General features: G+C 44.7%; 1 protein-coding gene and 3 long non-coding RNA genes across 12 annotated transcripts in view; 1 reads left to right on the forward strand and 3 right to left on the reverse strand.

The window, feature by feature from the left end:
* Positions 1-5,163: 5,163 nt before the first annotated feature.
* LOC127925989 (uncharacterized) lies at positions 5,164-6,004 on the reverse strand. Of its 5 annotated transcripts, none has more exons than XR_008123025.1 (3): positions 5,802-6,004; positions 5,448-5,604; positions 5,164-5,310 (listed from the first exon to the last, which is right to left on the reverse strand). It is a non-coding gene; the product is annotated as an uncharacterized LOC127925989 (long non-coding RNA). The 5 variants fall into 5 exon arrangements; XR_008123028.1 differs by having other exon boundaries at positions 5,182-5,326; positions 5,464-5,604; XR_008123027.1 differs by having other exon boundaries at positions 5,194-5,404; positions 5,448-5,557.
* Positions 6,005-9,774: 3,770 nt separating this feature from the next.
* Positions 9,775-25,688, reverse strand: part of LOC127925990 (myosin-11-like) — a 29,074-nt gene continuing 13,160 nt past the window's right edge. The window contains 7 exon segments of the mRNA XM_052511248.1: positions 9,775-10,059; positions 16,526-16,698; positions 16,863-16,971; positions 21,081-21,289; positions 22,388-22,416; positions 22,419-22,510; positions 25,285-25,370. Coding sequence (XP_052367208.1) covers positions 9,837-10,059; positions 16,526-16,698; positions 16,863-16,971; positions 21,081-21,289; positions 22,388-22,416; positions 22,419-22,510; positions 25,285-25,370 — 921 coding nt within the window. The 3' untranslated portion in view covers positions 9,775-9,836.
* Positions 11,089-15,120, forward strand: LOC127925991 (uncharacterized). 5 transcript variants are annotated; one of them, XR_008123029.1, is made up of 6 exons: positions 11,089-11,321; positions 12,124-12,223; positions 12,329-12,503; positions 13,202-13,306; positions 13,762-13,906; positions 14,966-15,120. It is a non-coding gene; the product is annotated as an uncharacterized LOC127925991 (long non-coding RNA). The 5 variants fall into 5 exon arrangements; XR_008123030.1 differs by lacking the exon at positions 11,089-11,321 and adding an exon at positions 11,494-11,803 and having other exon boundaries at positions 12,049-12,223; XR_008123031.1 differs by lacking the exon at positions 12,329-12,503 and having other exon boundaries at positions 12,124-12,258.
* LOC127925992 (uncharacterized) lies at positions 17,514-18,507 on the reverse strand. Its single transcript, XR_008123034.1, has 3 exons — positions 18,438-18,507; positions 18,000-18,125; positions 17,514-17,809 (listed from the first exon to the last, which is right to left on the reverse strand). It is a non-coding gene; the product is annotated as an uncharacterized LOC127925992 (long non-coding RNA).

Genomic DNA, 25,688 nt, shown 5'->3' on the forward strand with positions numbered 1-25,688 from the left:
AGCCCCCCTGCCCTAGCCCCACACCTCATCAACCCCCTGCCCTAGCCCCACACCTCATCAACCCCTCCATATCTATCAGGGTCGTGTTCACTAGACACCGAATGGTGCTAAACTGGCTGAAACGGGAAGGACTAACTGAACTTGTCCAATAAACTGTTCTTTTTTTTTTTTTTTTGTGCAAAACCTGTTCTGTTGCAAAACGTTTTGCTGCAGTTAGCTACAGCATGCACTAATGAATGTGTCCCTAGGTCACCAGGCTTGTATCCCAGCTTTCAGCTTTCAATGGGGTTTCAATGTGCTAGTGTACAGCTCTCACTCTGGAATGGAATGGACCAGATCACTGGACATCACAGAAGTGAGTCTAGAGTTCTAGAACTGTTCTAGAATGTCAATGGAACGTCATGGAACGTCAGTGTTGATATCAACTGTTCTAGAGCGCCGTTGAGGAGCTTTGATGACGTCACGGATCAACGGTACTCCTTCCTCTGCGCTTTACTCAGGATGCTTTGCCTTGGGGGGTCTCTTATCGAGGACTGAGTGAGGCTTCTAGGCGCGGGGCTTATGGCTCTGGCACTTCCTGTTGGGACCAACCTGTAGCAGACCCATATGTGGTCAAAAGTAGTGCACTATATAGGGAACAGGGTGCGACCAGTGTCTATAGGTCTCTGGTTAAAAGTAGCGTACTATGTAGGGAATAGGGTGCCATTTGAGACGTAATCAGTGTCTCGCTACAGGTGTTTTGTTGTTACATTTGACATGTTCTGTTTTTGTTCCTTTTGTTGTTTTATGGAGGAAGAAGTCTTACTGGAACGAATGTTTATCCACACAATAATGATTAATATTTAAAAATTATATATAATTTTACTTCACTTGAATACAGCCCTTTCTTTTGTCTACCAATGTTTGAATGATAATGCTGTGACTGAACAGTGACACCTACTGGTTAAGGACAGGAAGTGGAAGGAGTGTTAAGAGGGTCAGGAGTAGGGTTGCTAAATTCAGGTAACTTTCCCCCAAAATACCCTGGTTTTCCAGAAATCCTGGTTGGATGATTCCCAGAATCAGGGTGTAGTAAGCAGGGAATCTGGAATCCTTCAGCCAGGATTTCTGGGGGAAAAACAGGACATCTTGGGACTAGTCAGGAGGCAGAAGGAAGGTTGGCGTAGAAGGTTTGGTGAGGAATAGATATACTTTGCACTTTTTTACTGCAGGTTCAGGATCAGATGTTGTCCCTCTAATGGTTAAGGGTGGGGATTGGGGTTAAGGTAATCTGATCCTAGATCTGTGGGTGATTGGTTAGGTTGAGGAATGTGTTTGGTATAGAGAGGGCTTCTGTGACAGCATGGTCAGCTTCTGTGACAGCATGGTCAGCGCCATTGAGGGATTTCTCCATTTTAAAGTAGTCCATTTCTTCTTCAACGGTAAAGACAAGGTTGGTGATTTTACTGCCCCCTGGAGGGTGTTGTCTGAACAGGTATAAAGACAAGGTTGGTGATTTACTGCCCCCTGGAGGGTGTTGTCTGAACAGGTATAAAGACAAGGTTGGTGATTTACTGCCCCCTGGAGGGTGTTGTCTGAACAGGTATAAAGACAAGGTTGGTGATTTACTGCCCCCTGGAGGGTGTTGTCTGAACAGGTATAAAGACAAGGTTGGTGATTTACTGCCCCCTGGAGGGTGTTGTCTGAACAGGTATAAAGACAAGGTTGGTGATTTACTGGCACCTGCAGTTATGTAATGTTAGTATAGTATAATTCATTGGCTGATCAGTCCTACTGACCTGGATGGAATTCTGTAATCCTTTCCTGACCGATAGCAAGCACCAGCCACTTCTTGACTACTTCAAAATGGTGTAGTCCTCAATGGCTCGCTCTGCCCATGCTTAAACCGGCTTCGTGGCACAAGAGCCGTCTATCCTAGTCTATGGTGTTGAGGATGCTACCAATGGTGGCACGTCAGCCTGGTAAAACCTGACTGAACGCTAGCCTGCGCTCACCTTTAGATCTTCAACATGGCTAGGCTGATAGAGCACCTTCAACATGGCTAGGCTGATAGAGATCTTCATGGCTAGGCTGATAGAGCACCTTCAACATGGCTAGGCTGATAGAGCACCTTCAACATGGCTAGGCTGATAGAGATCTTCAACATGGCTCGGCTGATAGAGCACCTTCAACATGGCTAGGCTGATAGAGATCTTCATGGCTAGGCTGATAGAGATCTTCATGGCTAGGCTGATAGAGATCTTCATGGCTAGGCTGATAGAGCACCTTCAACATGGCTAGGCTGATAGAGATCTTCATGGCTAGGCTGATAGAGATCTTCATGGCTAGGCTGATAGAGATCTTCATGGCTAGGCTGATAGAGATCTTCATGGCTAGGCTGATAGAGATCTTCATGGCTAGGCTGATAGAGATCTTCATGGCTAGGCTGATAGAGATCTTCATGGCTAGGCTGATAGAGCACCTTCAACATGGCTAGGCTGATAGAGCACCTTCAACATGGCTAGGCTGATAGAGCACCTTCAACATGGCTAGGCTGATAGAGATCTTCAACATGGCTAGGCTGATAGAGCACCTTCAACATGGCTAGGCTGATAGAGATCTTCATGGCTAGGCTGATAGAGCACCTTCAACATGGCTAGGCTGATAGAGCACCTTCAACATGGCTAGGCTGATAGAGATCTTCAACATGGCTAGGCTGATAGAGCACCTTCAACATGGCTAGGCTGATAGAGCACCTTCAACATGGCTAGGCTGATAGAGATCTTCAACATGGCTAGGCTGATAGAGCACCTTCAACATGGCTAGGCTGATAGAGCACCTTCAACATGGCTAGGCTGATAGAGCACCTTCAACATGGCTAGGCTGATAGAGCACCTTCAACATGGCTAGGCTGATAGATCTTCATGGCTAGGTTGATAGAGCACCTTCAACATGGCTGATATAACAGAGTTAGATGACCAAAGTTAATGATGCCTTCTTGGACTATAATGTGTTTAAACTACAGCAATACGTTCTTACTAGTAGAAGTCTTGAATGATGAATGAACTATCCATGAGTAATCCATGTTGCTGAAGCTGTGTTTTATGACAGACAGTGGACGTATGTTGCTCATATTTGGTTATGAACTCAGACAGCTGAGTATGTTGCTCAGAGGGTAGTGGTTATGAACTCAGACAGCTGAGTATGTTGCTCAGAGGGTAGTGGTTATGAACTCAGACAGCTGAGTATGTTGCTCAGAGGGTAGTGGATATGAACTCGGACAGCTGAGTATGTTGCTCAGAGGGTAGTGGATATGAACTCGGACAGCTGAGTATGTTGCTCAGAGGGTAGTGGATATGAACTCGGACAGCTGAGTATGTTGCCTAGAGGGTAGTGGATATGAACTCAGACAGCTGAGTATGTTGCTCAGAGGGTAGTGGTGATGAACTCGGACAGCTGAGTATGTTGCTCAGAGGGTAGTGGTGATGAACTCGGACAGCTGAGTATGTTGCTCAGAGGGTAGTGGTGATGAACTCGGACAGCTGAGTATGTTGCTCAGAGGGTAGTGGTGATGAACTCGGACAGCTGAGTATGTTGCTCAGAGGGTAGTGGATATGAACTCAGACAGCTGAGTATGTTGCTCAGAGGGTAGTGGTGATGAACTCGGACAGCTGAGTATGTTGCTCAGAGGGTAGTGGTTATGAACTCAGACAGCTGAGTATGTTGCTCAGAGGGGAGTCCAGATTTACGTTTGTTTATGTGACGGCCTTACCTGTGAATGACTGACTAGGGCTGCAAAATTCGGCCAAATTTCCCACATATTCCATAAATCAGTGTTAGAAGATTCACGGAACCAAGCGGGAATAAGCAAGAAATCCAACATTCCAACCAGGAATTCTAGAAATCCATTTATTTAAAAAAACATATTTAAGTTACCAGAGTTTTTCAAACCTGTGAATGTGGTTTATAATCTCAGGGGTTTTAACCCCTACAAGATGAGTGTTTAACATATTGTATATGGTGGCACAAGTGTAACAGAGGTTATTTGGCTCGGATAAACCAGTGGTTCACTACCAAGTAATGTACTCCATGCTGTGCCCTCTATCCCCTCATGAGTCTTTGACCAGTAAGCCTGTGGTCTCATGAGTCTTTGACCAGTAAGCCTGTGGTCTCATGAGTCTTTGACCAGTAAGTCTGTGGTCTCATGACTCTTTGACCAGTAAGTCTGTGGTCTCATGACTCTTTGACCAGTAAGCCTGTGGTCTCATGACTCTTTGACCAGTAAGCCTGTGGTCTCATGACTCTTTGACCAGTAAGCCTGTGGTCTCATGACTCTTTGACCAGTAAGCCTGTGGTCTCATGGAGTCTTTGACCAGTAAGCCTGTGGTCTCATGAGTCTTTGACCAGTCTTTGACCAGTAAGCCTGTGGTCTCATGAGTCTTTGACCAGTAAGCCTGTGGTCTCATGAGTCTTTGACCAGTAAGCCTGTGGTCTCATGACTCTTTGACCAGTCAGCCTGTGGTCTCATGAGTCTTTGACCAGTAAGCCTGTGGTCACATGAGTCTTTGACCAGTAAGCCTGTGGTCTCATGAGTCTTTGACCAGTAAGCCTGTGGTCTCATGAGTCTTTGACCAGTAAGCCTGTGGTCTCTGTGAATAACATTGCCTGAGATCTGAAGACTCGCGTTAGCACCCTAGGGTAATGCCTTGTCTTTAACTCAGCGGGCTAACACAGTCTCTGAAGGCGCTCAATGGCCTGGGTATGTGGGTTTGAATACCTGGTTTATCATTCTCACCCTTATGTTTTGGGTGTTTGTTGGTTCGTTCTGTGATGACAGGCTTGTGTCTTAAATATCAACACATTCCCTATATAGGGCCCTACTTTTTCCCCCAGTTAGAAGTAAAGGGCATACTACTCAGTCATAGGAGCCAGTCAAACGTAGGATGCTATATAGGGAATAGGGTGCCATTTATGGACGCACTCAAATACTGTCACACCTATATTGATTATATCCTGTTGTGAAGCTTTGTGCCTTTACTCTATCCTTATTAAAGATGTCTCTGTAGCTGGGAAGTGTGGTCTGACCTTATTAAAGATGTCTCTGTAGCTTAGTGTGGTCTGACCTTATGAGACCTGGGACAGTGTGGTCTGACCTTATTAAAGATGTCTCTTATTAAAGATGTAGCTGGGACCTCAGTGTGGTCTGACCTTATTAAAGATGTCTCTGTAGCTGGGACCTCAGTGTGGTCTGACCTTATTAAAGATGTCTCTGTGTAGCTGGGACCTCAGTGTGGTCTGACCTTATTAAAGATGTCTCTGTGTAGCTGGGACCTCAGTGTGGTCTAACCTTATTAAAGATGTCTCTGTTTAGCTGGGACCTCAGTGTAGTCTGACCTTATTAAATATGTCTCTGTGTAGCTGGGACCTCAGTGTGTCTGACCTTATTGATGTCTCTGTGTAGCTGGGACCTCAGTGTGGTCTGACCTTATTAAAGATGTCTCTGTGTAGCTGGGACCTCAGTGTGGTCTGACCTTATTAAAGATGTCTCTGTGTAGCTGGGACCTCAGTGTGGTCTGACCTTATTAAAGATGTCTCTGTGTAGCTGGGACCTCAGTGTGGTCTGACCTTATTAAAGATGTCTCTGTAGCTTCAGTGTGGGACCTTATTAAAGATGTCTCTGTGTAGCTGGGACCTCAGTCTGACCTTATTAAAGAAGCTGGGACCTCATGTCTAACCTTATTAAAGATGTCTCTGTAGCTGGGACCTCAGTGTGGTCTGACCTTATTAAAGATGTCTCTGTGTAGCTGGGAGTGTGGTCTGACCTTATTAAAGATGTCTCTGTGTAGCTGGGACCTCAGTGTGGTCTGACCTTATTAAAGATGTCTCTGTGTAGCTGGGACCTCAGTGTGGTCTAACCTTATTAAAGATGTCTCTGTGTAGCTGGGACCTCAGTGTGGTCTGACCTTATTAAAGATGTCTCTGTGTAGCTGGGACCTCAGTGTGGTCTGACCTTATTAAAGATAGCTGGGAAAGTGTGGTCTGATGTCTCTTTCTACTGCTCAGGTACCGGTAATACACCTCAGCCCATTCAGTTCTAGCCAATGATATAGCGTCAACGCCAAACAAACTAACATTTAGCCCCAACTACCCTCCTCCCTAGGTCCTAGGCAAATGTAGTAGATCTGAAAGTGTTGGATAGACGGGAGTAGCAACGCAATATGATAAAGAACACTTCCACCTTGTCCTCTGATGAGGCTAGGTGAAGTATTCACCATGTTTATACCTATCCAATCCTTACAGATTTACCAAGTTCCCAGAGCTAGGTGCTCAGTGGAAGAGATGAATAATATCAGTTGGCTGCTCAGTTCAGCTCAGTACTTTTGCCATCCAGGAGTATAAAAAGTTACCAAAGCTGTTTCAATTTATGGAAGTAAACTGAAATACACTTGACTTTTTTAAATTGAGAGACAAATTGGAACGCCCAACCCGATTTTATTTCCAGGATTGATTGAAATGGAACTGAGCCCAACCATGAACGAATGACTGAATTGAAATGGAACTGAGCCCAACTCAGTAACCTTGTTCTGTGATGAGGATGACATATGATTACTTAAAGGAAACGTGTTTTATGTTACAAAAATACATGAAGGGTTGAAATTGCTTTGGGTTCTTACTTTTTCCCTATTGACTAGTAATGAAATAGGATGGAGAAAATAGAATGTTGTGTGTTTATAATGGGAGTGGATGCCGACGTGTGACTGTTACTGCTTGTTGCTCAGGGGGTAGAACGATATGACTGCAATATCATTTGAAACATTGAGCCCAACTCAGTGTGGATGGGGATGTGTCTTGTTTCTGTGAAATGGAGTCACAGAGATGGGACACCCAATGAGATGTCATGTTGTTGCTTTGTGTAGCCACTGAGCTTCTGTAAACCATGACACATTTAGTTTTCCCCATGAAAATGTTTCATCCTGGGAGCCTCAACTGTATCTAAAAGTCATGTTGGGTTGAAATGTCTCTGACCCGGAGCCTCAATAAAACTGAACGTAAGATGTGTTTTTGTTGCTGTTGAACAAAATCCACTTAAAGGAAATGTGGTGATTTGAAAATAGTTTATAGCATTTAAAATGTACATGTAAGGTGTTTTCACAAACAATTCAGCCTAATAACCCTTGACACTGAATGATACTAAAAGCCATGTAAACTATTGTAGCCTGGGACCAGTCTGTCTGTGTCCTGTAGATTGATGCCTGTGTACCAGTCTGTCTGTGCTGTATGATTGTAGCCTGTGCACCAGTCTGTCTGTGTCCTGTAAACTATTGTAGCCTGGGATGGGTCTGTCTGTGTCCTGTAGGATTGTAGCCTGTGCACCAGTCTGTCTGTGTCCAGTAGATTGTAGCCTGGGCACCAGTCTGTCTGTGTCCTGTTGATTTAGCCTGGGCACCAGTCTGTCTGTGTCCTGTACTATTGTAGCCTGGGCACCAGTCTGTTGTGTCCTGTAGGATTGTATCCTGGGCACCAGTCTGTCTGTGTCCTTTAGGATTGTAGCCTGGTTACCAGTCTGTCTCTGTCCCAATTGTTCTGGGCACCAAACTGTCATTGTGAAGGATGTAGCCTGGGTTGTCTGTCTGTGAACAAAATTGTAGCCTGAACACCAGTCTGATTGTGTCCTGTAGGATTTGGAAAATAGTCTGTCTGTGTCAGTAAGGAACTGTAGGATTGTAAAATGTCTGTGTCCTGTAGGATTGTACAACCAGTCTGTCAGCCTAATAAGCCTGGGCACCAGAATGATCTAAAAGCCATGTACTATTGTAGCCTGGGCACCAGTCTGTCTGTGTCCTGTATGATTGTAGCCTGGGTACCAGTCTGTCTGTGTCCTGTATGATTGTAGCCTGTGCACCAGTCTGTCTGTGTCCTGTAGGATTGTAGCCTGAATACCAGTCTGTCTGTGTCCTTAGGATTGTAATGGGCACCAGTCTGTCTGTGTCCTTTAGGATTGTAGCCTGGGCACCAGTCTGTCTGTGTCCTTTAGGATTGTAGCCTGGGCACCAGTCTGTCTGTGTCCTTTAGGATTGTAGCCTGGGCACCAGTCTGTCTGTGTCCTGTAGGATTGTAGCCTGGGCACCAGTCTGTCTGTGTCCTTTAGGATTGTAGCCTGGGCACCAGTCTGTCTGTCATGAGTTGACATGATGGCACAAACAGATCTGGGATGAGGCTAGTATGATTGTGGAATATAATTTGATGTGAACCTAAAATTAACGTAGATCATAACAGTAGTAGTAGGGCTGTAGTGTGTGTGTCAGTAAGGAACTCATTATGAATGAAAAACAAAGACCCAGCACACAGCCTGATATCTGATTAAATATCTTTAGACAGTATTGTCCCTGGGTTTACTCTATATCAACTCAATTCACATTAAATACCCAGATTAAAGAATTAGTTTAACTGCTTGAAAATATAATTAAATAAATAAAAGTAGAGAGAAAAACGATATTTAAGCTATAACTTCAGATATATATTATGACTTCTGCAATAAGCTATAACTTCAGATATATATTATGACATCTGCAATAAGCTATAACTTAAATTTAAAACCGCTCACACTGTACTTTGACATTTTGGTGACACAATCAAAGCTATTGTCACAGACAGGTGAGGCATAAAAAGGGGGTGGGGTATAAGAACTTCAGTCGGGATGGAAGGAAGGGGAGGGGGAGGAGCAAAGGAGGAAGGGAAGGGGAGGGAAGAAGGGAGGAGCAAAGGAGGAAGGGGAGGGAAGAAGGGAGGAGCAAAGGAGGAAGGGGAGGGAAGAAGGGAGGAGCAAAGGAGGAAGGGAAGGGGGAAGGAAGGAGCAAAGGAGGAAGGGAGGAAGAAGGGAGGAGCAAAGAGGAAGGGGAGGAAGGGAGGAAAGGAAGGGGGAAGGAGGAGCAAAGGAGGAAGGGGAGGGGAGGGGAAAAGGGAGGAAAGGAAGGGGAGGGGAAGGAAGGGGAGGAGAAGGAAGGAGGAAGGAGGAAGGGGGAGGGAAGAAGGGAGGAGCAGGAAGGGGAGGGAAGAAGGGGGAAGGAAGGGAAGGGGAGGAGCAAAGGAGGAGGGGAGGGAAGAAGGGGAGGAGGAAGGGAAAGGGAAGAAGGGAGGAGCAAGGAGGAAGGGAAGGGAAGAAGGGAGGAGCAAAGGAGGAAGGGAAGGGGAGGGAAGAAGGGAGGAGCAAAGGAGGGGAGGAGGCAGGGAGGAAGGAAGGGGAGGAGAAGGAAGGAGCAAAGGAGGAAGGGAAGAAGGGAAGAAGGAGGAGCAAAGGAGGAGGAAGGGGAGGGAAGAAGGGAGGAGCAAAGGAAGGGGAAGGGAAGGGAAGAAGTAAGGAGCAAAGGAGGAAGGGGAGGGAAGAAGGGAGGAGCAAAGGAGGAAGGGAAGGGGAGGGAAGAAGGGAGGATAAAAGGAAGAAGGGAAGGGGGAGGAAGAAGGGAGGAGGAGAAAAGGAAGGGAAGGGGAGGGAAGAAGGGAGGGAAAAAGGAGGAAGGGAAGGGGAGGGAAGAAGGGAGGAGAAAGGAGGAAGGGAGGGAAGAAGGGAGGAAGGGAAGGGGAGGGAAGAAGGGAGGAGAAAAGGAAGGGAAGGGGAGGGAAGAAGGGAGGAGAGAAAGGGAAGAAGGGATGGGGAGGGAAGAAGGGATGGGGAGGGAAGAAGGGAGGGGAAAAGGGAGAAGTGGAAGGAGGGAAAGATAAAAGGAGGAATGGAAGGAGAGGGAATGAGGAATGGGGAGGGATAAAAGACAGGAAATGGAAAGATGTATTGGGGAAGTCAGGGAAGGACAGGAAGAAGGAAGGACCGTGTTTAAAAGGAGGGGTGAGACTTTGTCCCTCTACTCTTCCGGCAGGGTTCCGCTGATGTCCTCTGGAGGCGGGGTGGACGAGAACAGAGGCTCCTCCTCTTCTGGAACGTTGTTTGTGTTCTCAGAATTCCCACCATTCCCTTCATTATCCCCAGCTCTGCTCCTCCGGCTCCCGGTCCGACTGAGGCTGACATTCCCAACGCTCCCCACGCGTCGAGGACTGCTGCTGAAAGATGACTCCCCTCCTCCTCGCCTGGGAAGGACGGGAATGTCGGGGAAATAATGGAATTAGAGGCAGAGGAAGAGGCAGGATAGAAGGCCGTATTGGAGGAAGAGAAGGAAAAGTTAGAATTTAAAGAGGGAAGAAGAAGAGATGCCAGAATCAGACAGAGAGGAAATTAGTTAAGTTAGAGGTATAGTTGGTTTCCAGAGCCATGTAAGAAACATATGTGTCTGGATGGTTAGACCTTAAACACTGTTGGAAGAAGAACTGGAAGAAAAGGCTAATATATAGGTTAGAGGTGAAGACAGAGGATGAATGAGAGACCAAGGGTTAGCTAAAGGCTGAGGAGTTTAAGTTGAGGAAGTGATTGAGGAAGAGTTTGAGGAAGAATTTAAGGAAGAATTTGAGGAAGAGTTTGAGGAAGGCTTTAAGGAAGAATTTGAGGAAGAGTTTGAGGAAGGCTTTAAGGAAGAATTTGAGGAAGAGTTTGAGGAAGGCTTTAAGGAAGAGTTTGAGGAAGGCTTTAAGGAAGAATTTGAGGAAGAGTTTGAGGAAGAATTTGAGGAAGAGTTTAAGTAAGAATTCGAGGAAGAGTCTGAGGAAGAATTCGAGGAAGATTTTGAGGAAGAGTTTGAGGAAGAATTTAAGGAAGATTTTGAGGAAGAGTTTAAGGAAGAATTTGAGGAAGAGTCTGAGGAAGAATTCGAGGAAGAGTTTAAGGAAGATTTTGAGGAAGAGTTTAAGGAAGAATTTGAGGAAGAGTCTGAGGAAGAGTTTGAGGCAGGCTTTAAGGAAGAATTGGAGGAAGAGTTTAAGGAAGACTTTGAGGAAGAGTTTAAGGAAGACTTTGAGGAAGAGTTTGAAAGTGTCATCAAAAAACTTAGTTGAATTAGCTGCAGAGTTGCTGTAGATTCCCAAGTCAAGTAATGATGTGAGTATTAAGTTGATTGCCGAAGTAAAGATGACTCAGCGAGAGGCAGACAGAGAAGCGTTTGAGGGCAAGTTAATATCTAAAGGACAGGTTTGAAGAGGTGTCAGAGACAGAAGAGGAAGAGGAAGAGGAAGAGGAAGAACATCAACATCATAAACGGTCTTGTTTTGGCTGGTCTTCAGTCAGGTGCAGAGTTATATTGTCTACTATATACAGGCCAGGTGTAGTGTTATATTGTCTACTATATACAGGCCAGGTGTAGTGTTATATTGTCTACTATATACAGGCCAGGTGTAGTGTTATATTGTCTACTATATACAGGTCAGGTGTAGTGTTGTATTGTCTACTATATACAGGCCAGGTGTAGTGTTATATTGTCTACTATATACAGGCCAGGTGTAGTGTTATATTGTCTACTATATACAGGCCAGGTGTAGTGTTATATTGTCTACTATATACAGGCCAGGTGTAGTGTTATATTGTCTACTATATACAGGCCAGGTGTAGTGTATTGTCTACTATATACAGGTCAGGTGTAGTGTTATATTGTCTACTATATACAGGTCAGGTGTAGTGTTATATTGTCTACTATATACAGGCCAGGTGTAGTGTTATATTGTCTACTATATACAGGCCAGGTGTAGTGTTATATTGTCTACTATATACAGGCCAGGTGTAGTGTTGTATTGTCTACTATATACAGGTCAGGTGTAGTGTTATATTGTCTACTATATACAGGCCAGGTGTAGTGTTGTATTGTCTACTATATACAGGTCAGGTGTAGTGTTATATTGTCTACTATATACAGGCCAGGTGTAGTGTTATATTGTCTACTATATACAGGTCAGGTGTAGTGTTATATTGTCTACTATATACAGGTCAGGTGTAGTGTTATATTGTCTACTATATACAGGCCAGGTGTAGTGTTGTATTGTCTACTATATACAGGTCAGGTGTAGTGTTATATTGTCTACTATATACAGGTCAGGTGTAGTGTTATATTGTCTACTATATACAGGTCAGGTGTAGTGTTGTATTATCTACTATATACAGGCCAGGTGTAGTGTTATATAGTCTACTATATACAGGTCAGGTGTAGTGTTATATTGTCTACTATATACAGGTCAGGTGTAGTGTTATATTGTCTACTATATACAGGTCAGGTGTAGTGTTGTATTGTCTACTATATACAGGCCAGGTGTAGTGTTATATTGTCTACTATATACAGGCCAGGTGTAGTGTTATATTGTCTACTATATACAGGTCAGGTGTAGTGTTATATTGTCTACTATATACAGGTCAGGTGTAGTGTTGTATTATCTACTATATACAGGCCAGGTGTAGTGTTATATAGTCTACTATATACAGGTCAGGTGTAGTGTTATATTGTCTACTATATACAGGTCAGGTGTAGTGTTATATTGTCTACTATATACAGGTCAGGTGTAGTGTTGTATTGTCTACTATATACAGGCCAGGTGTAGTGTTATATTGTCTACTATATACAGGTCAGGTGTAGTGTTATATTGTCTACTATATACAGGTCAGGTGTAGTGTTATATTGTCTACTATATACAGGTCAGGTGTAGTGTTATATTGTCTACTATATACAGGTCAGGTGTAGTGTTGTATTGTCTACTATATACAGGTCAGGTGTAGTGTTGTATTGTCTACTATATACAGGTCAGGTGTAGTGTTATATTGTCTACTATATACAGGTCAGGTGTAGTGTTATATTGTCTACTATATACAGGTCAGGTGTAGTGTTATATTGTCTACTATATACAGGTCAGGTGTAGTGTTGTATTGTCTACTATATACAGGTCAGGTGTAGTGTTATATTGTCTACTATATACAGGTCAGGTGTAGTGTTATATTGTCTACTATATACAGGTCAGGTGTAGTGTTGTATTGTCTACTATATACAGGTCAGGTGTAGTGTTGTATTGTCTACTATATACAGGTCAGGTGTAGTGTTATATTGTCTACTATATACAGGTCAGGTGTAGTGTTGTATTGTCTACTATATACAGGTCAGGTGTAGTGTTATATTGTCTACTATATACAGGCCAGGTGTAGTGTTATATTGTCTACTATATACAGGTCAGGTGTAGTGTTGTATTGTCTACTATATACAGGTCAGGTGTAGTGTTATATTGTCTACTATATAGGCCAGGTGTAGTGTTGTATTGTCTACTATATACAGGTCAGGTGTAGTGTTGTATTGTCTACTATATACAGGTCAGGTGTAGTGTTATATTGTCTACTATATACAGGTCAGGTGTAGTGTTGTATTGTCTACTATATACAGGCCAGGTGTAGTGTTATATTGTCTACTATATACAGGTCAGGTGTAGTGTTGTATTGTCTACTATATACAGGTCAGGTGTAGTGTTATATTGTCTACTATATACAGGTCAGGTGTAGTGTTATATTGTCTACTATATACAGGCCAGGTGTAGTGTTATATTGTCTACTATATACAGGTCAAGTGTAGTGTTGTATTGTCTACTATATACAGGTCAGGTGTAGTGTTATATTGTCTACTATATACAGGCCAGGTGTAGTGTTGTATTGTCTACTATATACAGGTCAGGTGTAGTGTTGTATTGTCTACTCTATACAGGTCAGGTGTAGTGTTATATTGTCTACTATATACAGGTCAGGTGTAGTGTTGTATTGTCTACTATATACAGGTCAGGTGTAGTGTTATATTGTCTACTATATACAGGCCAGGTGTAGTGTTATATTGTCTACTATATACAGGCCAGGTGTAGTGTTGTATTGTCTACTATATACAGGTCAGGTGTAGTGTTATATTGTCTACTATATACAGGCCAGGTGTAGTGTTATATTGTCTACTATATACAGGCCAGGTGTAGTGTTATATTGTCTACTATATACAGGTCAGGTGTAGTGTTATATTGTCTACTATATACAGGCCAGGTGTAGTGTTATATTGTCTACTATATACAGGCCAGGTGTACCAAAATATTGTCTACTATATACAGGCCAGGTGTAGTGTTATATTGTCTACTATATACAGGCCAGGTGTAGTGTTATATTGTCTACTATACAGGCCAGGTGTAGTGTTGTATTGTCTACTATATACAGGTCAGGTGTAGTGTTATATTGTCTACTATATACAGGTCAGGTGTAGTGTTATATTGTCTACTATATACAGGTCAGGTGTAGTGTTGTATTGTCTACTATATACAGGCCAGGTGTAGTGTTGTATTGTCTACTATATACAGGTCAGGTGTAGTGTTGTATTGTCTACTATATACAGGCCAGGTGTAGTGTTATATTGTCTACTATATACAGGCCAGGTGTAGGTATTGTCTACTATATACAGGTCAGGTGTAGTGTTGTATTGTCTACTATATACAGGTCAGGTGTAGTGTTATATTGTCTACTATATACAGGTCAGGTGTAGTGTTATATTGTCTACTATATACAGGCCAGGTGTAGTGTTGTATTGTCTACTATATACAGGTCAGGTGTAGTGTTGTATTGTCTACTATATACAGGCCAGGTGTAGTGTTATATTGTCTACTATATACAGGCCAGTGTTATATTGTCTACTATATACAGGCCAGGTGTAGTGTTATATTGTCTACTATATACAGGCCAGGTGTAGTGTTATATTGTCTACTATATACAGGCCAGGTGTAGTGTTGTATTGTCTACTATTTAGATGGACAGGTCAGGTGTAGTGTTATATTGTCTACTATATACAGGCCAGGTGTAGTTTTATATTGTCTACTATATAATTGTCTACTATATACAGGCCAGGTGTAGTGTTATATTGTCTACTATATACAGGCCAGGTGTAGTGTTGTATTGTCTACTATATACAGGCCAGGTGTAGTGTTATATTGTCTACTATATACAGGTCACCGCTAGGTCTAATCCACAGGCCAGGTGTAGTTGGTGTGTAGTGTTATATTGTCTACTATATACAGGCCAGGTGTAGTGTTATATTGTCTACTATATACAGGTCAGGTGTAGTGTTGTATTGTCTACTATATACAGGTCAGGTGTAGTGTTATATTGTCTACTATATACAGGCCAGGTGTAGTGTTATATTGTCTACTATATACAGGTCAGGTGTAGTGTTATATTGTCTACTATATACAGGTCAGGTGTAGTGTGTTGTATTTAATTGACAACGTTCTTATCCCTTGCTAGCTAGCTAACTACTGCTAACTGCTGCTAACTACTGCTAACTTACACGTTGACCCCACCGCTTGCGTCGTGTGCCACGAGCGTTGCAAAATAAATGTACACGTACATGTTATTCAATCATTTAATCCAAACTGCTTGCGAGCGTCAACTAGCGTCTGCGTAGCGTCAACTAGCGTCTGCGTAGCGTCAACCAGCGTCAACTAGCGTCTGCGTAGCGTCAACCAGCGTCAACTAGCGTCTGCGTAGCGTCAACTAGCGTCTGCGTAGTGTAGCATCTGCATAGCGTCAACTAGCGTCTGCTTGGTGTCAACTAGCGTCTGCGTAGTGTCAACTAGCGTCTGCGTAGCGTCAACTAGCGTCTGCGCAGCGTCAAAATAGCATCAACTAGCGTCTGCGTAGCGTCAACTAGCGTCTGCGTAGCGCCAACTAGCGTCTGCGTAGCGTCAACTAGCATCTGCGTAGCGTCAACTAGCGTCTGCGTAGAACTTGGTTCTATTTTTGACGCTTAAAGCGCTGCAAGTCCCGCCTCTCCCATCTCCTCATTGGTTTTTAGCAGCATATACCCACGCGGGTGATTGAAAGATGAACCTGAGATCCACACTCCAGTCCAGTTGGTGGTGGTAATGCACCTTAAAGTTAGTTGCCAACCACCATATAAAGTCCAGAAGAAGAAGATGGAAGGAGGAGAGATTCTGTCTAGACACAAACTCGGTTTACCCTTTTATCTGTGGATTAATAGTCAGAGTAGAGGACCTTGTACATTTCAGGTAAAATAACAACCCAATGTTTATATCCCAGGACAAATTAGCTAGCAACAGCAAGCTAGCAACAACAAGCTAGCTAGCTAAATTGCCAATGAATGTTTCATGCGTCTCGACCTGTCTCCAAATGAATGTAGTTGGTTCAGAGTGTGTTTTTGATATTTCAACCTGCGTGTCCTGGTCACGTCTGGTGTGGATAGACAAAACAAAAAAAACATGCACACGATAGCGCACGTGCGCGCCCGGTCTCGTCAGCATGTTACAGTCACGTCCAACTGTGCAGCCAGATTAACAGCAACAGTAGCTGCATTTGTTTCAAGCTGTTTTTCTAGTGACATTTATTTGTATACATCCATAACAACGAGCTAATGAGGCGAGAATTCACCTGGCATAGAACATGTGCTCTCTCATCAGGACACTGTTGTTCAGAGGAGCTAGCTAACAACACCGCTAACACGATCACTTCAAATGGAAAGAGCTGCATTTCTACTATGGCCGTAACCCTGTAAAACAACTTCACAGCACCTACCTGGTGTAAAAACATCATCTCGAGGTGGACTTCAGTGTGATGTCTGCATAGTGTTGTATTTAGCCAGGCGGAATAACCTGTGTGTACCTGAGTTTGCTCTTTAGGGCCGACACCTCCCTACTGAGGGCATCGTTGGCCTCGGAGGCTTCGTCCAGTTCTCTCTGTAACTTCCTGCGTCCCGCAGCAACCCGTTGAGACTCCTCCTCCGCCTCCTCCAGCTGACGCTTCAGCTGCTTCACACGCACGTTAGCCTTCTCCGCCTAGTCACACACACACACACACACACACACACACACACACACACACACACACACACACACACACACACACACACACACACACACACACACACACACACACACACACATAAGGGTAGGAAGCCAAAAAGCAAACTCAAAAAATAGTATGTGTGTGTGTGTGTTACCTGGTCCTTGTACTGCTCTGCCTGTTTCCTGTCTTCCTCCATCTGGATGGTCAGATCCTTCAGTTTCTTCTCTTTCTGACGCGTTGCTTTAGCGTTGGTCTGTCTCTCTCTGGACACACACACACACACACACAACACACAACACACACACAGCACACACACACACACACACACACACACACACACAGAACCAGAACAGCTGTCTCTCTCTGGACACACACAACAAACTAGAACCTTACAGCTGTCTCTCTCTGGACACACACAACAAACTAGAACCTTACAGCTGTCTCAGCTGTCTCTGGACACACACAACAACAAACTAGAACCTTACAGCTGTCTCTCTCTGGACACAACAACAAACTAGAACCTTACAGCTGTCTCTCTCTGGACACACAACAACAAACTAGAACCTTACAGCTGTCTCTCTCTGGACATACACAACAACAAACACAACAACAAACTAGAACCTTACAGCTGTCTCTCTCTGGACACACACAACAAACTAGAACCTTACAGCTGTCTCTCTCTGGACACACACAACAAACTAGAACCAAACAGCAACAAACAGCTGTCTCTCTCTGGACACACACAACAAACTAGAACCTTACAGCTGTCTCTCTCTGGACACACACAACAAACTAGAACCTAACAGCGGTCTCTCTCTGGACACACAACAACAAACTAGAACCTTACAGTTGTCTCTCTCTGGACACACACAACAAACTAGAACCTAACAGCTGTCTCTCTCTGGACACACAACAACAAACTAGAACCTTACAGCTGTCTCTCTCTGGACACACACAACAAACTAGAACCTAACAGCTGTCTCTCTCTGGACACACACAACAAACTAGAACCTTACAGCTGTCTCTCTCTGGACACACACAACAACAAACTAGAACCTTACAGCTGTCTCTCTCTGGACACACACAACAACAAACTAGAACCTTACAGCTGTCTCTCTCTGGACACACAACAACAAACTAGAACCTTACAGCTGTCTCTCTCTGGACACACACAACAAACTAGAACCTTACAGCTGTCTCTCTCTGGACACACACACAACAAACAAACCTACAGCTGTCTCTCTGGAACCAAACAGCTGTCTCTCTCTGGACACACACAACAAACTAGAACCTTACAGCTGTCTCTCTCTGGACACACACAACAAACTAGAACCTTACAGCTGTCTCTCTCTGGACACACACAACAAACTAGAACCTTACAGCTGTCTCTCTCTGGACACACACAACAAACTAGAACCTTACAGCTGTCTCTCTCTGGACACACAACAACAAACCTTAGAACCTTACAGCTGTCTCTCTCTGGACACACACAACTGAACCTTACAGCTGTCAAAAAACCTAGAACAGCTGTCTCTCTGGAACCTAGAACCTTACAGCTGTCTCTGGACACACACAACAACAAACTCTGGACACACACAACAAACTAGAACCTTACAGCTGTCTCTCTCTGGACACACACAACAAACTAGAAAACAGCTGTCTCTCTGGACACACACAACAAACTAGAACCACAGCTGTCTCTCTCTGGACACACACAACAAACTAGAACCTAACAGCTGTCTCTCTCTGGACACACACAACAAACTAGAACCTTACAGCTGTCTCTCTCTGGACACACACAACAACTAGAAACAGCTGTCTCTCTCTGGACACACTAACAGAACCTAACAGCTGATATATATTTTATTTAACCTTCTCTTTAGGCTGTCTCTCATTGGAGTCACAACAAACTCAGAAACCTAACAATGCATCCTCTGGACACACCAACAATCTAGAACCTATAGCTATTAGTGGCTTATACACCACTAGAACCTACCAGCTGTTATCTCTGGTACATCCACTAGTAACTGATCCAGTTTATTACCTAACACATCCATTCCATCACTAAGCCAGGTCCAGTTATTATTATTTAACCCATATTAGTACCAGGTCCACAATTATTATTACACCCATCTAGTACTATCCATTATCATTAGGTATTACCCATCTAGTACCACCGGTCCAGTTTATTAGATACATCCATCTAGTACCTGGTCCAGTTTATTAGGTACACCCATCTAGTACCAGGTCCAGTTTATTAGGTACACCCATCTAGTACCAGGTCCAGTTTATTAGGTACAACCATCTAGTACCAGGTCCAGTTTATTAGGTACACCCATCTAGTACCTGGCCCAGTTTATTAGGTACAGCCATCTAGTACCAGGTCCAGTTTATTAGGTACACCCATCTAGTACCAGGTCCAGTTTATTAGGTACACCCATCTAGTACCAGGTCCAGTTTATTAGGTACACCATCTAGTACCACAGTTTACCCATCTAGTACCTGGCCCAGTTTATTAGGTACATCCATCTAGTACCAGGTCCAGTTTATTAGGTACACCCATCTAGTACCAGGTCCAGTTTATTAGGTACACCATCTAGTACCAGGTCCAGTTTATTAGGTACACCCATCTAGTACCAGGTCCAGTTTATTAGGTACACCCATCTAGTACCAGGTCCAGTTTATTAGGTACACCCATCTAGTACCAGGTCCAGTTTATTAGGTACACCCATCTAGTACCTGGTCCAGTTTATTAGGTACACCCATCTAGTACCAGGTCCAGTTTATTAGGTACACCCATCTAGTACCTGGTCCAGTTTATTAGGTACACCCATCTAGTACCAGGTCCAGTTTATTAGGTACATCCATCTAGTACCAGGTCCAGTTTATTAGGTACACCCATCTAGTACCAGGTCCAGTTTATTAGGTACACCATCTAGTACCAGGTCCAGTTTATTTAGGTCTAGTCATGGATCTCAGTTTATTAGGTACACCCATCTAGTACAGGTCCAGGGGACCCATCTAGTTCCAGTTTATTAGGCTGATCCAGAACAGCTTGAATTCTTGGGGGCATTCTACACGTTTCACAGGGTCTGGTCCATGTCACACAAGTTTCTGCAGATTGAAGGTACACATTAGTACCTCTTATCACAGATATTCTATTGGGGTGAGGTCTGGGACTGATCTGGGGACTGACTGGTCTGGGGACTGATCTGGGGACTGGTCTGGGGACATACGTCTGGGGACTGGCCTGGGAACTGGGGTCTGATCTGGGGACACTGGGGATGACCTGGGGACTGGTCTGGGGACTGATCTGGGGACTGGTCTGGGGACTGATCTGGGGACTGGTCTGGGGACTGGTCTGGGGACTGATCTGGGGACTGGTCTGGGGACTGATCTGGGGACTGATCTGGGGACTGGTCTGGGGACTGATCTGGGGACTGACCTGGGGACTGGTCTGGGGACTGATCTGGGGACTGGTCTGGGGACTGATCTGGGGACTGGCCTGGGGACTGATCTGGGGACTGACCTGGGGACTGGTCTGGGGACTGACCTGGGGACTGATCTGGGGACTGATCTGGGGACTGATCTGGGGACTGGTCTGGGGACTGATCTAGGGACTGGTCTGGGGACTGATCTGGGGACTGACCTGGGGACTGACCTGGGGACTGATCTGGGGACTGACCTGGGGACTGATCTGGCCACGCAAGTAAACTGAACTCGCTGTCATTTTCCAGGCGATGTTTTCCCACTTCTCTATTGTAGTGGATCACGTGTCCACAGGAGCCGCTTCTTCCTGTTTGTAGCAGATGGGAGGGGAACCCGGTGCGGTCGTCTGCTGCAACAGCCCATCCGTGACAGAGATCGATGAGATGTGCATTCGCGAGATGCCGTTCTGCACACCACTGTTGCACAGCGCCGTTATTTGCCTGTTTGTGTCCCGTCTGTTGGATTGCACGATTGTTGCCGTTCTCCTTCGCCCCTCCACCTCGCTCGAAGTCGCTTAGGTCACTGGTTTTACCCATTCTAAAGTTCAATCGAACAGTAACTGAATGCCTTGATGCCTGTCTGCCTCTTTTATATAGCAATCCACGGCCACGCGGCCTTCTGTAGGAAGGATACGTTTTGGTGTACCTAATAAACTGTCCAGAGAGTGTATATTTACCTACCTTGCCTGTTGCATTGAGATCAAGTTCTTTATGTAGTTCATCATGACCATGTGAGTAAGAACTACATTTCCCATCATCCTCTCCTGACCCCACCTGTTCTCCAGCCAGAGCTGTTCCTGTCTCCTCCTCCTCCTCCTCCCCCTCTCCTGTCCTTACCTGTTCTCCAGCCCTCTCCTTCCTCTCCTCCCCTCTCCTGTCCTTACCTGTTCTCCAGCTCCAGCTGCTCCTCCAGCTGGTGTAGTTTGGCCTCCAGGGCGGCGATGGAGGATTTGAACTTTGACCTTCCCTGACCCTCCATCTCCTGTAGCTTGACCTTCAGATCCTTGTTCTGCCTCTCAAGCTGCTGTCTGGCGCCCTCACTGCTCTGGGAGGAACTACGCTCAGCCTGCAGCTCACTGCTCAACTGATCCACCTAGGGGGAAGGGATAGAGAGACGCAGACATCATCACTTTAGAGAGGGGGTCATGGGAGGAAGAGGTTAAGACCAGGGGGAAGAGACAGGAGATTCCTTCTGGTCTGACAGTAAAGGGAAGAGGTAGGGAGACAGTAAAGGGAAGAGGTAGGGAGACAGTAAAGGGAGACAGTAAAGGGAAGAGGTATGGAGACAGTAAAGGGAGACAGTAAAGGGAAGAGGTAGGGAGACAGTAAAGGGAAGAGGTAGGGAGACAGTAAAGGGAAGAGGTAGGGAGACAGTAAAGGGAAGAGGTAGGGAGACAGTAAAGGAAGACAGTAAAGGGAAGAGGTATGGAGACAGTAAAGGGAGACAGTAAAGGGAAGAGGAAGGGAGACAGTTAAGGGAAGAGGTATGGAGACAGTAAAGGGAGACAGTAAAGGGAAGAGGTATAGAGACAGTAAAGGGAGACAGTAAAGGGAAGAGGTATGGAGACAGTAAAGGGAAGAGGTATGGAGACAGTAAAGGGAAGATGTAGGGAGACAGTAAAGGGAGACAGTAAAGGGAAGAGGTATGGAGACAGTAAAGGGAGACAGTAAAGGGAAGAGGTCGGGAGACAGTAAAGGGAAGAGGTATGGAGACAGTAAAGGGAAGAGGTATGGAGACAGTACAGGGAAGAGGTAGGGAGACAGTAAAGGGAAGAGGTAGGGAGACAGTAAAGGGAAGAGGTAGGGAGACAGTAAAGGGAAGAGGTAGGGAGACAGTAAAGGGAAGAGGTAGGGAGACAGTAAAGGGAAGAGGTATGGAGACAGTAAAGGGAGACCGTAAAGGGAAGAGGTATGGAGACAGTAAAGGGAAGATGTAGGGAGACAGTAAAGGGAAGAGGTATGGAGACAGTAAAGGGAAGAGGTAGGGAGACAGTAAAGGGAAGAGGTATGGAGACAGTACAGGGAAGAGGTAGGGAGACAGTAAAGGGAAGAGGTAGGGAAGTCACTCGTCTCTTGGTCTGCTCCTCCTCCCTTCACACTACCTAGTGCATACTCCCTCCCCGTAAACCCTACCTAAAGCACACTCCCTCCCACCTACACACTACCTAGTGTATACTCCCTCCTCTCCTACCTGTTGCTGTGTCTTCCGGAGGCGGCCGGGAGGTTCTCCATGTTGGCCTGCTCCTCCTCCAGCTCTTCCTCTAGCTGGCTGATCTTAGCCTCCAGACGGCGCTTCTCATCGGACATCATAGACCTGAGAAGAGGAGGAGAGATGAAGAGGAGAGGAGGAGGATGGAGGATAGGAGGAGGAGGAGAAGAAGAGGAGGAGGAGCAGATGAGCAGAGACTTACAGTATAAATGTCAATAGTCTGCACTGAATTGAATGGGAGAAACTAATGAGTTAAAGGTAAGGCTTAGGTTTAATAATAATAATATATGCCATTTAGCAGACGCTTTTATCCAAAGCGACTTACAGTCATGTGTGCATACATTCTACGTATGGGTGGTCCCGGGAATCGAACCCACTACCCTGGCGTTACAAGCGCCATGCTCTACCAACTGTTAAGTTTGGGTTAAGGGAAGTGGTTTAAGGCTTAAGTTTGGGTTAAGGGTTAAGTTTATAGGTTTATGGCTTAAGTTTGGGTTAAGGGTTAAGTTTAAGGGTTAAGTTTTTGGTTAAGGGTTAGGTTTAAGGGTTAAGTTTGGGTTAAGGGTTAGGTTTAGGTTTAAGGGTTAAGTTTGGGTTAAAGGTTTAAGGGTTAAGTTTGGATTAAGGGTTAAGTTTGGGTTAAGGGTTAGGTTAATGTTGAAGAGTTAAGTTTGGATTAAGGGTTAGGTTTAAGGGTTAAGTTGGGTTAAGGGTTAGGTTTAAGGGTTGCTTGGGTCAAGGGTTCATTTAGTTTATGAATGGTTAAGTTTGGGTTAAGGGTTTTAAGGTTAGGTTTAGGTTTGGTTATGTTTGGGTTAAGGGTTAAGTTTGGGTTAAGGGTTAGGTTTAGGTTTAAGGGGTTAAGTTTAAGGGTTAAGTTTGGGTTAGGTTAGGTTTTTTAGGTAGGGTTTAGTTTGGGTTAAGGGTTAGGTTTAGGCTTAAGGGCAGCTCTTTTAAGAAGTTTGGGTTAAGGCATCATAGACCTAAGGGTTAAGTTTGGGTTAGGGTTAAGGTTAGTTTTAGGGTATGGTTTAGTTTGGGTTAAGGGTTAGGTTTAGGCATAAGGGTTAAGGTTAGTTTTAGGGTATGGTTAAGTTTGGGTTAAGGGTTAAGTTTGGGTTAAGGGTTAAGTTTGGGTTAAGGTTTAAGGTTAGTTTTAGGGTATGGTTAGGTTTGGGTTAAGGGTTAGGTTTAAGCGTTAAGGTTAGTTTTAGGGTATGGTTAGGTTTGGGTGAAGGGTTAGGTTAAGGGTTAGGTTAGTTTTAGGGTAGGGTTAGGTTTGGGTTAAGGGTTAGTTTAAGGGTTAGTTTGGGTTAGGGTTAGGTTTGGGTTTAAGGGTTAGGTTAAGGTTTAAGTTTTAGGGTTGGTTAGGTTTAGGTTTTAGGTTTAAGGGTTAAGGTTAAGTTTTGGGTTAGGGTTAGGTTTAGGTTCAGGGTTAGGTTGGTTTTAGGGTTAGGGTTAAGGGTTTAGGCATAAGGGTTAAGGTTAGTTTTAGGGTAGGGTTAGGTTTGGGTTAAGGGTTAAGGGTTTTAGGGTATGGTTAAGTTTGGGTTAAGGGTTAAGGTTAGTTTTAGGGTATGGGTTAGTTTGGGTTAAGGGTTAGGTTTAGGCATAAGGTTAAGGTTAGTTTAGGGCAGGGGTTAGGTTTGGGTTAAGGTTAGGTTAGGTTAGTTTGGGTATGGGTTTGGGTTAAGGGTTAGGTTAGTTTTAGGGTATGGTTAGGTTTGGGTTAAGGTTAGTTTTAGGGTATGGTTAGGTTTGGGTTAAGGTTAGTTTTAGGGTATCGTTAGGTTTGGGTTAAGGGTTAGGTTAGGTTTAGGGTATGGTTAGGTTCGGGTTAAGGGTTTAGGTTAGTTTTAGGGTATGGTTAGGTTTGGGTTAAGGGTTAGGTTCGTTTTTGAGGTTTGGGTTAAGGGTTAAGGTTAGTTTTAGGGTAGGGTTAGGTTTGGGTTAAGCGTTAAGGGTTAGGTTAAGTTTGGGTTAAGGGTTAAGGGTTAGGGTTAGGTTTAGGTTAGTTTTAGGGTATGGTTAGGTTTGGGTTAAGGGTTAAAGGTTAGGTTTGGGTTAAGGGTTAAGGGTTAAAGGTTAGGTTTGGGTTAAGGGTTAAGGGTTAGGTTTGGGTTAAGGGTTAGGTTAGGTTTAGGTTTGGGTTTAGGGTTAGGTTTGGGTTAAGGGTTAGGTTAGGTTTGGGTTCAGGGTTCAGGGTTAGGTTTGGGTTAAGGGTTAGGTTAGTTTTAGGGTAGGGTTAAGGGTTAAGGGGTAAGGGTTAGGTTTGGGTTAAGGGTTAAGGGTTAAGGGGTAAGGGTTAAAGGTTAGGTTTGGGTTCAGGGTTTAGGGTTAGGTTTGGGTTAAGGGTTAAGGGGTAAGGGTTAAAGGTTAGGTTTGGGTTAAGGGTTAAGGGGTAAGGGTTAGGTTAGTTTTAGGGTATGGTTAGGTTTGGGTTAAGGGTTAGGTTCGTTTTAGGGTATGGTGAGGTTTGGGTTAAGGGTTAAGGTTAGTTTTAGGGTAGGGTTAGGTTTGGGTTAAGCGTTAAGGGTTAGGTTAAGTTTGGGTAAGGGTTAGGTTAGGTTTGGGTTAAGGGTAAAGGGGTAAGGGTTAGGTTAGGTTTGGGTTAAGGGTTAAGGGGTAAGGGTTAGGTTAGGTTTGGGTTAAGGGTTAAGGGGTAAGGGTTAAGGGTTAGGTGTTACAGTACTGAGGATGTTGTCACATGTCCAGATGTTCTACATCAATACAGATGAAGGAAAAGAGATGATGCCTGTGTCCCATATTACATCCTATTCCCTTTATAGTGCACTACTTTAGACCACGGACAAATGGCCTATAGGTTGGCATTTGGGACACAGTCTAGGGGACCTTTTAAAAGTAGCCTACACACTCACTTTCCAGAGTTGCTGGCCAGATCCTCAGACATCTCATCTCTCTCTGTCTCGGCCTGTTTACGAGCCCTCTCTGCCGCAGCCAAGTCCTACAGGGGGACAAATAGTGAAGAGATGGAGGGGGGGGGGGAGAGGGGGGCATGTTAGGAGACAAGAACAGGAGAGAGGCAGAGTGAAGGTTCTAGTGATGTATCACAAGGCAAGATTCTCCCATGTTAACATGGGAGGACAAAGAGAGAGACAGAGGGAGAGGGGGGGGAAAGGGCGAGAGAAGGGAGGGAAGAGAAAGGGCGAGAGAAGGGGGGAGAGAGAATTAGGAGGGAGGGGCAGAGACAGAGGGGGGAGGACAAAGAGAGAGACAGGGAGAGAGAGGGAGAGAGGGGGGAGGGGGAGACAGAGAAGACTGT

This window comes from Oncorhynchus keta, unplaced genomic scaffold, assembly GCF_023373465.1.
Source record: "Oncorhynchus keta strain PuntledgeMale-10-30-2019 unplaced genomic scaffold, Oket_V2 Un_contig_6562_pilon_pilon, whole genome shotgun sequence".
Lineage (NCBI taxonomy): Eukaryota > Metazoa > Chordata > Actinopteri > Salmoniformes > Salmonidae > Oncorhynchus > Oncorhynchus keta.